The 14,058-nt window shown below is 44.9% G+C and overlaps 1 protein-coding gene across 1 annotated transcript in view; it reads left to right on the top strand.

Annotated features, from left to right (window-relative positions):
- Positions 1 to 14,058, top strand: part of LOC106590765 (voltage-gated inwardly rectifying potassium channel KCNH7) — a 177,408-nt gene that overhangs the window by 157,425 nt on the left and 5,925 nt on the right. Inside the window, exons 13-15 of the mRNA XM_082962866.1 lie at positions 11,716 to 11,921; positions 12,122 to 12,221; positions 13,233 to 13,526. Coding sequence (XP_082818992.1) covers positions 11,716 to 11,921; positions 12,122 to 12,221; positions 13,233 to 13,526 — 600 coding nt within the window. The remainder of the gene's footprint in view (positions 1 to 11,715; positions 11,922 to 12,121; positions 12,222 to 13,232; positions 13,527 to 14,058) is intronic.

The raw sequence follows: 14,058 nt of genomic DNA, 5'->3' as shown, positions 1-14,058 counted from the left end.
CTCCATGTTGTCCTATAGTCAGCCATATAGACATTCACACTGCCTCCCTGTTGTCCTATAGTCAGCCCTATAAACATTCACACTACCTCCATGTTGTCCTATAGTCATCCCTATAAACATTCACACTACCTCCCTGTTGTCCTAGTCAGCCCTATAAACATTCACACTACCTCCCTGTTGTCCTATAGTCAGCCCTATAGACATTCACACTACCTCCCTGTTGTCATATAGTCAGCCCTATAAACATTCACACTACCTCCCTGTTGTCCTAGTCAGCCATATACACATTCACACTACCTCCCTGTTGTCATATAGTCAGCCCTATAAACATTCACACTACCTCCTGTTGTCCTATAGTCAGCCCTATAGACATTCACACTACCTCCTGTTGTCCTATAGTCAGCCCTATAAACATTCACACTACCTCCCTGTTGTCCTATAGTCAGCCCTATAGACATTCACACTACCTCCCTGTTGTCCTATAGTCAGCCCTAGAAACATTCACACTACCTCCCTGTTGTCCTATAGTCAGCCCTAGAAACATTCACACTACCTCCCTGTTGTCATATCGTCAGCCCTATAGACATTCACACTACCTCCCTGTTGTCATATAGTCAGCCCTATAGACATTCACACTACCTCCCTGTTGTCCTATAGTCAGCCCTGTAGACATTCACACTACCTCCCTGTTGTCCTATAGTCAGCCCTATAGACATTCACACTACCTCCTGTTGTCATATAGTCAGCCCTATAGACATTCACACTACCTCCCTGTTGTCCTATAGTCAGCCCTATAGACATTCACACTACCTCCATGTTGTCCTATAGTGAGCCCTATAAACATTCACACTACCTCCCTGTTGTCATATAGTCAGCCCTATAAACATTCACACTACCTCCCTGTTGTCCTATAGTCAGCCCTATAGACATTCACACTACCTCCCTGTTGTCCTATAGTCAGCCCTATAGACATTCACACTACCTCCATGTTGTCATATAGTCAGCCCTATAAACATTCACACTACCTCCCTGTTGTCATGTAGTCAGCCCTGTAGACATTCACACTACCTCCCTTTTGTCATATAGTCAGCCCTATAGACATTCACACTACCTCCCTGTTGTCCTATAGTCAGCCCTATAAACATTCACACTTCTCCCTGTTGTCGTATAGTCAGCCCTATAAACATTCACACTACCTCCCTGTTGTCCTATAGTCAGCCATATAGACATTAACACTACCTCCCTGTTGTCCTATAGTCAGCCCTATAGACATTCACACTACCTCCATGTTGTCCTATAGTCAGCCATATAGACATTCACACTGCCTCCATGTTGTCCTATAGTCAGCCATATAGACATTCACACTGCCTCCCTGTTGTCCTATAGTCAGCCCTATAAACATTCACACTACCTCCATGTTGTCCTATAGTCATCCCTATAAACATTCACACTACCTCCCTGTTGTCCTAGTCAGCCCTATAAACATTCACACTACCTCCCTGTTGTCCTATAGTCAGCCCTATAGACATTCACACTACCTCCCTGTTGTCATATAGTCAGCCCTATAAACATTCACACTACCTCCCTGTTGTCCTAGTCAGCCATATACACATTCACACTACCTCCCTGTTGTCATATAGTCAGCCCTATAAACATTCACACTACCTCCCTGTTGTCATATAGTCAGCCCTATAGACATTCACACTACCTCCTGTTGTCCTATAGTCAGCCCTATAGACATTCACACTACCTCCTGTTGTCCTATAGTCAGCCCTATAAACATTCACACTACCTCCCTGTTGTCCTATAGTCAGCCCTATAGACATTCACACTACCTCCCTGTTGTCCTATAGTCAGCCCTAGAAACATTCACACTACCTCCCTGTTGTCCTATTGTCAGCCCTATAAACATTCACACTACCTCCCTGTTGTCATATCGTCAGCCCTATAGACATTCACACTACCTCCCTGTTGTCATATAGTCAGCCCTATAGACATTCACACTACCTCCCTGTTGTCCTATAGTCAGCCCTGTAGACATTCACACTACCTCCCTGTTGTCCTATAGTCAGCCCTATAGACATTCACACTACCTCCTGTTGTCATATAGTCAGCCCTATAGACATTCACACTACCTCCCTGTTGTCCTATAGTCAGCCCTATAGACATTCACACTACCTCCATGTTGTCCTATAGTCAGCCCTATAAACATTCACACTACCTCCCTGTTGTCATATAGTCAGCCCTATAAACATTCACACTACCTCCCTGTTGTCCTATAGTCAGCCCTATAGACATTCACACTACCTCCCTGTTGTCCTATAGTCAGCCCTATAGACATTCACACTACCTCCATGTTGTCATATAGTCAGCCCTATAAACATTCACACTACCTCCCTGTTGTCATGTAGTCAGCCCTGTAGACATTCACACTACCTCCCTTTTGTCATATAGTCAGCCCTATAGACATTCACACTACCTCCCTGTTGTCCTATAGTCAGCCCTATAAACATTCACACTTCTCCCTGTTGTCGTATAGTCAGCCCTATAAACATTCACACTACCTCCCTGTTGTCCTATAGTCAGCCATATAGACATTCACACTACCTCCCTGTTGTCCTATAGTCAGCCCTATAGACATTCACACTACCTCCATGTTGTCCTATAGTCAGCCATATAGACATTCACACTGCCTCCCTGTTGTCCTATAGTCAGCCCTATAAACATTCACACTACCTCCATGTTGTCCTATAGTCATCCCTATAAACATTCACACTACCTCCCTGTTGTCCTAGTCAGCCCTATAAACATTCACACTACCTCCCTGTTGTCCTATAGTCAGCCCTATAGACATTCACACTACCTCCCTGTTGTCATATAGTCAGCCCTATAAACATTCACACTACCTCCCTGTTGTCCTAGTCAGCCATATACACATTCACACTACCTCCCTGTTGTCATATAGTCAGCCCTATAAACATTCACACTACCTCCCTGTTGTCATATAGTCAGCCCTATAGACATTCACACTACCTCCTGTTGTCCTATAGTCAGCCCTATAGACATTCACACTACCTCCTGTTGTCCTATAGTCAGCCCTATAAACATTCACACTACCTCCCTGTTGTCCTATAGTCAGCCCTATAGACATTCACACTACCTCCCTGTTGTCCTATAGTCAGCCCTAGAAACATTCACACTACCTCCCTGTTGTCCTATTGTCAGCCCTATAAACATTCACACTACCTCCCTGTTGTCATATCGTCAGCCCTATAGACATTCACACTACCTCCCTGTTGTCATATAGTCAGCCCTATGGACATTCACACTACCTCCCTGTTGTCCTATAGTCAGCCCTGTAGACATTCACACTACCTCCCTGTTGTCCTATAGTCAGCCCTATAGACATTCACACTACCTCCTGTTGTCATATAGTCAGCCCTATAGACATTCACACTACCTCCCTGTTGTCCTATAGTCAGCCCTATAGACATTCACACTACCTCCATGTTGTCCTATAGTCAGCCCTATAAACATTCACACTACCTCCCTGTTGTCATATAGTCAGCCCTATAAACATTCACACTACCTCCCTGTTGTCCTATAGTCAGCCCTATAGACATTCACACTACCTCCCTGTTGTCCTATAGTCAGCCCTATAGACATTCACACTACCTCCATGTTGTCATATTGTCAGCCCTATAAACATTCACACTACCTCCCTGTTGTCATGTAGTCAGCCCTGTAGACATTCACACTACCTCCCTTTTGTCATATAGTCAGCCCTATAGACATTCACACTACCTCCCTGTTGTCCTATAGTCAGCCCTATAGACATTCACACTACCTCCATGTTGTCCTATAGTCAGCCCTATAAACATTCACACTACCTCCCTGTTGTCATATAGTCAGCCCTATAAACATTCACACTACCTCCCTGTTGTCCTATAGTCAGCCCTATAGACATTCACACTACCTCCCTGTTGTCCTATAGTCAGCCCTATAGACATTCACACTACCTCCATGTTGTCATATAGTCAGCCCTATAAACATTCACACTACCTCCCTGTTGTCATGTAGTCAGCCCTGTAGACATTCACACTACCTCCCTTTTGTCATATAGTCAGCCCTATAGACATTCACACTACCTCCCTGTTGTCCTATAGTCAGCCCTATAAACATTCACACTACCTCCCTGTTGTCCTATAGTCAGCCCTATAAACATTCACACTACCTCCCTGTTGTCGTATAGTCAGCCCTATAAACATTCACACTACCTCCCTGTTGTCCTATAGTCAGCCATATAGACATTCACACTGCCTCCCTGTTGTCCTATAGTCAGCCCTATAGACATTCACACTACCTCCATGTTGTCCTATAGTCAGCCCTATAGACATTCACACTACCTCCCTGTTGTCCTATAGTCAGCCCTATAGACATTCACACTACCTCCCTGTTGTCATATAGTCAGCCCTGTAGACATTCACACTACCTCCCTGTTGTCCTATAGTCAGCCCTATAGACATTCACACTACCTCCATGTTGTCCTATAGTCAGCCCTATAGACATTCACACTACCTCCATGTTGTCCTATAGTCATCCCTATAAACATTCACACTACCTCCCTGTTGTCCTAGTCAGCCCTATAAACATTCACACTACCTCCCTGTTGTCCTATAGTCAGCCCTATAGACATTCACACTACCTCCCTGTTGTCATATAGTCAGCCCTATAAACATTCACACTACCTCCCTGTTGTCCTAGTCAGCCATATACACATTCACACTACCTCCCTGTTGTCATATAGTCAGCCCTATAAACATTCACACTACCTCCCTGTTGTCATATAGTCAGCCCTATAGACATTCACACTACCTCCTGTTGTCCTATAGTCAGCCCTATAGACATTCACACTACCTCCTGTTGTCCTATAGTCAGCCCTATAAACATTCACACTACCTCCCTGTTGTCCTATAGTCAGCCCTATAGACATTCACACTACCTCCCTGTTGTCCTATAGTCAGCCCTAGAAACATTCACACTACCTCCCTGTTGTCCTATAGTCAGCCCTATAAACATTCACACTACCTCCCTGTTGTCATATCGTCAGCCCTATAGACATTCACACTACCTCCCTGTTGTCATATAGTCAGCCCTATAGACATTCACACTACCTCCCTGTTGTCCTATAGTCAGCCCTATAAACATTCACACTACCTCCCTGTTGTCCTATAGTCAGCCCTATAGACATTCACACTACCTCCCTGTTGTCATATAGTCAGCCCTATAGACATTCACACTACCTCCCTGTTGTCCTATAGTCAGCCTTGTAGACATTCACACTACCTCCCTGTTGTCCTATAGTCAGCCCTATAGACATTCACACTACCTCCTGTTGTCATATAGTCAGCCCTAGAGACATTCACACTACCTCCCTGTTGTCCTATAGTCAGCCCTATAAACATTCACACTACCTCCCTGTTGTCCTATAGTCAGCCCTATAAACATTCACACTACCTCCCTGTTGTCCTATAGTCAGCCCTATAAACATTCACACTACCTCCCTATTGTCATATAGTCAGCCCTATAAACATTCACACTACCTCCCTGTTGTCATATAGTCAGCCCTATAAACATTCACACTACCTCCCTGTTGTCCTATAGTCAGCCCTATAGACATTCACACTACCTCCCTGTTGTCCTATAGTCAGCCCTAGAAACATTCACACTACCTCCCTGTTGTCCTATAGTCAGCCCTATAAACATTCACACTACCTCCCTGTTGTCATATCGTCAGCCCTATAGACATTCACACTACCTCCCTGTTGTCATATAGTCAGCCCTATAGACATTCACACTACCTCCCTGTTGTCCTATAGTCAGCCCTATAAACATTCACACTACCTCCCTGTTGTCCTATAGTCAGCCCTATAGACATAAACACTACCTCCCTGTTGTCATATAGTCAGCCCTATAGACATTCACACTACCTCCCTGTTGTCCTATAGTCAGCCTTGTAGACATTCACACTACCTCCCTGTTGTCCTATAGTCAGCCCTATAGACATTCACACTACCTCCTGTTGTCATATAGTCAGCCCTATAGACATTCACACTACCTCCCTGTTGTCCTATAGTCAGCCCTATAAACATTCACACTACCTCCCTGTTGTCCTATAGTCAGCCCTATAAACATTCACACTACCTCCCTGTTGTCCTATAGTCAGCCCTATAAACATTCACACTACCTCCCTGTTGTCATATAGTCAGCCCTATAAACATTCACACTACCTCCCTGTTGTCATATAGTCAGCCCTGTAGACATTCACACTACCTCCCTGTTGTCATATAGTCAGCCCTATAAACATTCACACTACCTCCCTGTTGTCCTAGTCAGCCATATAGACATTCACACTACCTCCCTGTTGTCCTATAGTCAGCCCTATAAACATTCACACTACCTCCCTGTTGTCATATAGTCAGCCCTATAGACATTCACACTACCTCCATGTTGTCCTATAGTCAGCCATATAGACATTCACACTGCCTCCCTGTTGTCCTATAGTCAGCCCTATAGACATTCACACTACCTCCATGTTGTCCTATAGTCAGCCATATAGACATTCACACTGCCTCCCTGTTGTCCTATAGTCAGCCCTATAGACATTCACACTACCTCCCTGTTGTCCTATAGTCAGCCCTATAGACATTCACACTACCTCCCTGTTGTCCTAGTCATCCCTATAGACATTCACACTACCTCCCTGTTGTCCTATAGTCAGCCCTATAGACATTCACACTACCTCCCTGTTGTCCTAGTCATCCCTATAGACATTCACACTACCTCCCTGTTGTCCTATAGTCAGCCCTATAAACATTCACACTACCTCCCTGTTGTCCTATAGTCAGCCCTATAAACATTCACACTACCTCCCTGTTGTCATATAGTCAGCCCTATAGACATTCACACTACCTCCCTGTTGTCATATAGTCAGCCCTATAGACATTCACACTACCTCCCTGTTGTCCTATAGTCAGCCCTATAAACATTCACACTACCTCCCTGTTGTCCTAGTCAGCCCTATAAACATTCACACTACCTCCCTGTTGTCCTATAGTCAGCCCTATAGACATTCACACTACCTCCCTGTTGTCCTATAGTCAGCCATATAGACATTCACACTACCTCCCTGTTGTCCTAGTCAGCCATATAGACATTCACACTACCTCCCTGTTGTCATATAGTCAGCCCTATAAACATTCACACTACCTCCCTGTTGTCCTATAGTCAGCCCTATAAACATTCACACTTCCTCCCTGTTGTCCTATAGTCAGCCCTATAGACATTCACACTACCTCCCTGTTGTCATATAGTCAGCCCTATAAACATTCACACTACCTCCCTGTTGTCATATAGTCTGCCCTATAAACATTCACACTACCTCCCTGTTGTCCTATAGTCAGCCCTATAAACATTCACACTACCTCCCTGTTGTCATATAGTCAGCCCTATAAACATTCACACTACCTCCCTGTTGTCCTATAGTCAGCCCTATAAACATTCACACTACCTCCCTGTTGTCCTATAGTCAGCCCTATAAACATTCACACTACCTCCCTGTTGTCCTATAGTCAGCCCTATAAACATTCACACTACCTCCCTGTTGTCATATAGTCAGCCCTATAGACATTCACACTACCTCCCTGTTGTCATATAGTCAGCCCTATAGACATTCACACTACCTCCCTGTTGTCCTATAGTCAGCCCTATAAACATTCACACTACCTCCCTGTTGTCATATAGTCAGCCCTGTAGACATTCACACTACCTCCCTGTTGTCATATAGTCACCCCTATAAACATTCACACACCCTCCCTGTTGTCATATAGTCAGCCCTGTAGACATTCACACTACCTCCCTTTTGTCATATAGTCAGCCCTATAGACATTCACACTACCTCCCTGTTGTCCTATAGTCAGCCCTATAAACATTCACACTACCTCCCTGTTGTCCTATAGTCAGCCCTATAAACATTCACACTACCTCCCTGTTGTCCTATAGTCAGCCATATAGACATTCACACTGCCTCCCTGTTGTCCTATAGTCAGCCCTATAGACATTCACACTACCTCCATGTTGTCCTATAGTCAGCCATATAGACATTCACACTGCCTCCCTGTTGTCCTATAGTCAGCCCTATAAACATTCACACTACCTCCATGTTGTCCTATAGTCATCCCTATAAACATTCACACTACCTCCCTGTTGTCCTAGTCAGCCCTATAAACATTCACACTACCTCCCTGTTGTCCTATAGTCAGCCCTATAGACATTCACACTACCTCCCTGTTGTCATATAGTCAGCCCTATAGACATTCACACTACCTCCCTGTTGTCATATAGTCAGCCCTATAAACATTCACACTACCTCCCTGTTGTCCTATAGTCAGCCCTATAAACATTCACACTACCTCCATGTTGTCATATAGTCAGCCCTATAAACATTCACACTACCTCCCTGTTGTCCTATAGTCAGCCCTATAAACATTCACACTACCTCCCTGTTGTCCTATAGTCAGCCATATAGACATTCACACTGCCTCCCTGTTGTCCTATAGTCAGCCCTATAGACATTCACACTACCTCCATGTTGTCCTATAGTCAGCCATATAGACATTCACACTGCCTCCCTGTTGTCCTATAGTCAGCCCTATAAACATTCACACTACCTCCATGTTGTCCTATAGTCATCCCTATAAACATTCACACTACCTCCCTGTTGTCCTAGTCAGCCCTATAAACATTCACACTACCTCCCTGTTGTCCTATAGTCAGCCCTATAGACATTCACACTACCTCCCTGTTGTCATATAGTCAGCCCTATAGACATTCACACTACCTCCATGTTGTCATATAGTCAGCCCTATAAACATTCACACTACCTCCCTGTTGTCCTATAGTCAGCCTTATAGACATTCACACTACCTCCCTGTTGTCATATTGTCAGCCCTGTAGACATTCACACTACCTCCCTGTTGTCCTATAGTCAGCCCTATAGACATTCACACTACCTCCCTGTTGTCTTATAGTCAGCCCTATAGACATTCACACTACCTCCCTGTTGTCCTATAGTCAGCCCTATAGACATTCACACTACCTCCCTGTTGTCATATAGTCAGCCCTATAGACATTCACACTGCCTCCCTGTTGTCCTATAGTCAGCCCTATAGACATTCACACTACCTCCCTGTTGTCCTATAGTCAGCCCTATAGACATTCACACTACCTCCCTGTTGTCCTATAGTCAGCCCTATAGACATTCACACTACCTCCCTGTTGTCCTATAGTCAGCCATATAGACATTCACACTGCCTCCCTGTTGTCCTATAGTCAGCCCTGTAGACATTCACACTACCTCCCTGTTGTCATATAGTCAGCCCTATAGACATTCACACTACCTCCCTGTTGTCCTATAGTCAGCCATATAGACATTCACACTGCCTCCCTGTTGTCCTATAAGGAAGTGGTAAAAAGACAGGTATAACCTTAACAGTGCATTTGGAAAATATTCAGACGCCTTCACTTTTTCTGCATTTTGTTACATTACAACCTTAGTCTAAAATGGATTAAATAGTTTTTTACGTCATCAATCTACAAAATACCCCATAATGACATGTTTGCTAATGTATTTAAAATAAAAAACTGAAACAGGTCCGTATTCTCCCTCTCTGGCCTCTAGGTCACCCGGCTGCTTACTATTGCGTACACCTGTCACGCGCATCAGCTCCTAATGACAATCACCTGAGCTTCATCACCTCCTTGATTACCTGCCCTATTTATGTCACTTCCTTTGGTTCCTTCCCCAGGTGTTGTTGTTCCTTGTTTCTGTGCGTTGTTTGTGTTTCTTGTTTTGTATTATGTTTCATTTATTGATTAAATGATTAACTCCCTCAACTTGCTTCCCGACTCCCAGCGCACAAGTTACAAAACATCACATTTACATAAGTGTTCAGACCCTTTACTCAGTACTTTGTTGAAGCACCTTTGGCAGCGATTACAGCCTCGAGTCGTCTTGTGTATGACGCTACACGCTTGGCACACCTGTATTTGGGGAGTTTCTCCCATTCTTCTCTGCAGATCCTCTCAAGCTCTGTCAGGTTGGATGGGGAGCATTACTGCACAGCTATTTTCGTGTCTTTACAGAAATGTTTGATCGGGTGCAAGTCCGGGTAACTCAAGGACATTCAAAGCCTTGTCCCGAAGCCACTCCTGCATTGTCTTGGCTGTGTGCTTAGATTTGTTGTCCTGTTGGAAGGTGAACCTACGCCCCAGTCTGAGGTCCTGAATGCTCTGGAGCAGGTTTTGTCAAGGATCTCTCTGTACTTTGCTCCATTAATATTTCCCTCGATCCTGACTAGTCTCCCAGTCCCTGCTGCTGAAAAACATCCCCAAAATATGATATTGCCACCACCATGCCTCACCATAGGGATGGTATTGGCCAGGTGATGAGCGGTGCCTGGTTTCCTCCAGACGCGACGCATGGCATTCAGGCCAAAGAGTTCAATCTTGATTTCATCAGGCCCGAGAATCTTGTTTCTCATTGTCAGAGTCCTTTAGATGCCTTTTGGCAAAGTGGGCTGTCATGTGCTTTTTACTGAGTGGCTTCCATCTGGCCACTCTACCATAAAGCCCTTATTGGTGGAGTTCTGCAGAGATGGTTGTCCTTCTGGAAGGTTCTCCCATCTCCACAGAGGAACTCTGGAGCTGTGTCAGAGTGACCATCGGGTTCTTGATCACCTCCCTGACCAAGGCCCTTCTCCCCCGATTGCTCAGTTCAGCCGGGCAGCCAGCTCTAGGAAGAGTCTTGGTGGTTCCAAACTTCTTCCATTTAAGAATGATGGAGGCCACTGTGTTCTTGGGCACCTTCAATGCTGCAGAAATGTTTTGGTACCCTTCCCCAGATCTGTGCCTGGACACAATCCTGTCTCGGAGCTCTACAGACAATTCCTTCAACCTCATGGCTTGGTTTTTGCTCTGACATGCACTGTCAACTGTGGGACCTTGTATAGACAGGTGTGTGCCTTTCCAAATCATGTCCAATCAAATTAATTTACCACCAATCAAGATGTAGAAATATCTCAAGGATGATCAATGGAAACAGGATGCAACTGAGCTCAATTTCAACTCTAATAGCAAAGGGTCTGAATATTTATGTAAATAAGGTATCTGTTTTTTATTTTTAATACATTTGCTAAAATTTTTAAAAACTGTTTTTGCTTTGTCATTATGGACTATTGTGTGTAGATTAATGTGATTTAAAAAATATATATTTTAGAATAAGGCTGTAACATAAGAAAATGTGAAAAAAAGTGGTGTCTAAATGCTTTCTAAATGCGCTGTTAGTTGACCTCAAAAGACAGCTGAGCTGCATTATGGGGAAATACACCAGGTGATTTAGCTGTTTGTGGGTCAAGGCATATGTGTGTCATTGCATAGAGTGTCATTATGTGCATGCTATATTTCTGCATGTTTATCAAACCTTTATCTTTCTTTCTCTCCCTTCCATCTCCCTCTCCCCCTTTATCTATCTACCCACTCCCCCTATCTCTTCCCTACCTCCCTCTCCCTTTCATCTCTCTACCTCCCTCCTTTCTCCCTCTATCTTCCTCCCACATTCTCCCCTCTCTCTCTCTCCTCCTTCTCTCTCTCTTCCAGGGAAGAATGACATCTTTGGGGAGATGATCCACCTGTACGCCAAGCCGGGGAAGGCCAACGCGGACGTGCGGGCGCTCAGCTACTGTGACCTGCACACCATCCACAGGGAGGAGATCCTGGAGGTGCTTGACATGTACCCTGAGTTCGCCGACTACTTCCTCAGCAATTTGGAGCTGACCTTTAACCTCCGAGATGAGAGCAGCAAGGTAAATACAGACAGACGGACAGACAGACACATATGGAAAGATGGATGGATGAATGGATGGATGGATGGACGGACGGACGGATGGACGGACGGACGGACGGATGGACGGATGGACGGATGGATGGACGGATGGATGGATGGACCATGCGATCGGTAGGGAGTACAGATACAATTGTAAGGGGTGTATTTTCTTCTATGCAGCCTCAGAATGCAGAGTCAGTCTACCCCTACCCCAGTGATTCTGATGGGGATGACATCAAATGCAGAAGAAGGCTCACTAACAAGAGGAAATCTTCCGCAGGTGAGTTGAGGTGGTTTTTACGGCTACTCTTTTTCAAAACAGTTCATTTCAACGGAGCCAGCATGTTTTATACAATGTCATGCATTTTAGTTATTTAGGAGACACTCTTATCCAGAGTGACTTTCAGGAGCAATTAGGGTTGAATAGGGTTAAGGGTAAGTGCCTTGCTCAAGGGCACATCAATAAAAAAATAAACCTTGTTGGCTCTGCAACCTTTCAGTTACTGGCCCAATACTTTTAACCGCTAGGATACCTGCCTTCATGGAAGTGTCTCCAAGGTTGAGAAGACTGTATTCCTACACAGGGAATAGTTTTCATTTGGCTTCTAAGAGCTCTGTAAGTTGGGAGGGATTGTTGTAATACACCACTCAACAGTTTGGTATCCATTCAAACTAATTAAATTGGTCACCATGGTTACGGTTTTCCAGAATACAGTTCCATCTCCTAAAATAAACCTCTCTCCCACCATGTCATGTTGACCTGTACTGTAGATTGTCCAAATGTGTTTTTGTCTAATTCAGACAGATTGTACCACATTAAAAGTATGGCAATTGATGTTATACATTTTAAGCCATATCATATCCTTCAAAGTTTGCCATTGGATGTTATCTCACCTGTACTTACTATTTTCCTTCACATTTACTGACAGTTTCCCTCTCTGCTCACCTTCCCTCTGCTTCTATAAAGGCAAAGTTGCAAGCACACAATGAAATGTATGAAGTATTTTTATGGCAGCAAGGCTCTGAGGCAGCAGCAGATCTGGTGGGGACCATTTAGAGCGCGACACCTTCCTATTGTTTGATCTGCCGAGCTGCTGCCTCCCAGAGGAGCTGTCTGTAACAAAGAACCCAGTGTTCCTCCAACACACGCTCATGCACGCACACACACACAGACACGCATGGATGCCCCCACGCACGCACACACACACATAAGATCCTACACACACATGCATGCATACCCACACGCACGCACAGACACATCCACCCTGATTGCCCTCCTCCTTCCCCACAGGGACCCAGATCAAAGAGACGTCGGTGTTCTGCGATGGTGGTGAGCGGGAGAGGCAGCTATACCCCTCCTCCCAGGCTGTAGCCACCGTGGTGGAGGAGAGGAGAGACTCTGCGGAGGAGAGGGAAGAGGAAGAAGAGGAGGAAGGAGGGGAGGGGGAGGAGCAGAGGCCTCTGTGCTCGGGGGGGCAGGGTTACCCCTTGGTGAGGGACCACACCTTGGGATTTGGGCTGGGGGATGTTGTTCCAGACGCGTCGGGAGGAGGAGACAATGTGGAGAGGAACCAGTCTTATAAAGGTACAGTTAGAAGCCTCTAAAGATCCCTACAACAATGCTTTTAATGACTAGGCCATTTTGGCTAGACCCAAAGCTGACACACCAATTCAAATGAGCTCCATACGCATTCAAATATCAAAATAGCAATGTATGGGTAGCACAGCACGGAAGCTAGAGGGCACAAAACAACCAATGGTCACACGACAAGACATGTCCTTTCAAGCCATTTTCTACAGAATATTGAGTAACTGTACTGTAATTAATTTGGAAAAAGGAAATTACCCTGGGCCACTGGAGCAGGATGTCACACATATTAAAAATCCAAACAAGGATTAGGGCTCATCGCCACGGCAACTACCATTATAAGAGGATTATTTATATCCGACAACCAACCAGGGTCATTGGTCTGGAAATGCAGGGTTTCGAACAAACTCTGTTAGATGTTTTCATTTACTGTGTATATGCTGTTATTCAATGGTAGAAAATGCATCAATGCTAATATTAAGGCAGAGTGCCTCGACTGACACAGTAGCTATTGTTGTACTGTTCTAGC

The sequence above is a fragment of the Salmo salar genome, chromosome 16 (genome assembly GCF_965601325.2).
Source record: "Salmo salar chromosome 16, fSalSal1, whole genome shotgun sequence".
NCBI lineage: Eukaryota > Metazoa > Chordata > Actinopteri > Salmoniformes > Salmonidae > Salmo > Salmo salar.
Note: the sequence above shows the minus strand (reverse complement) of the source record. Positions and strands in the feature narration are given on the sequence as shown.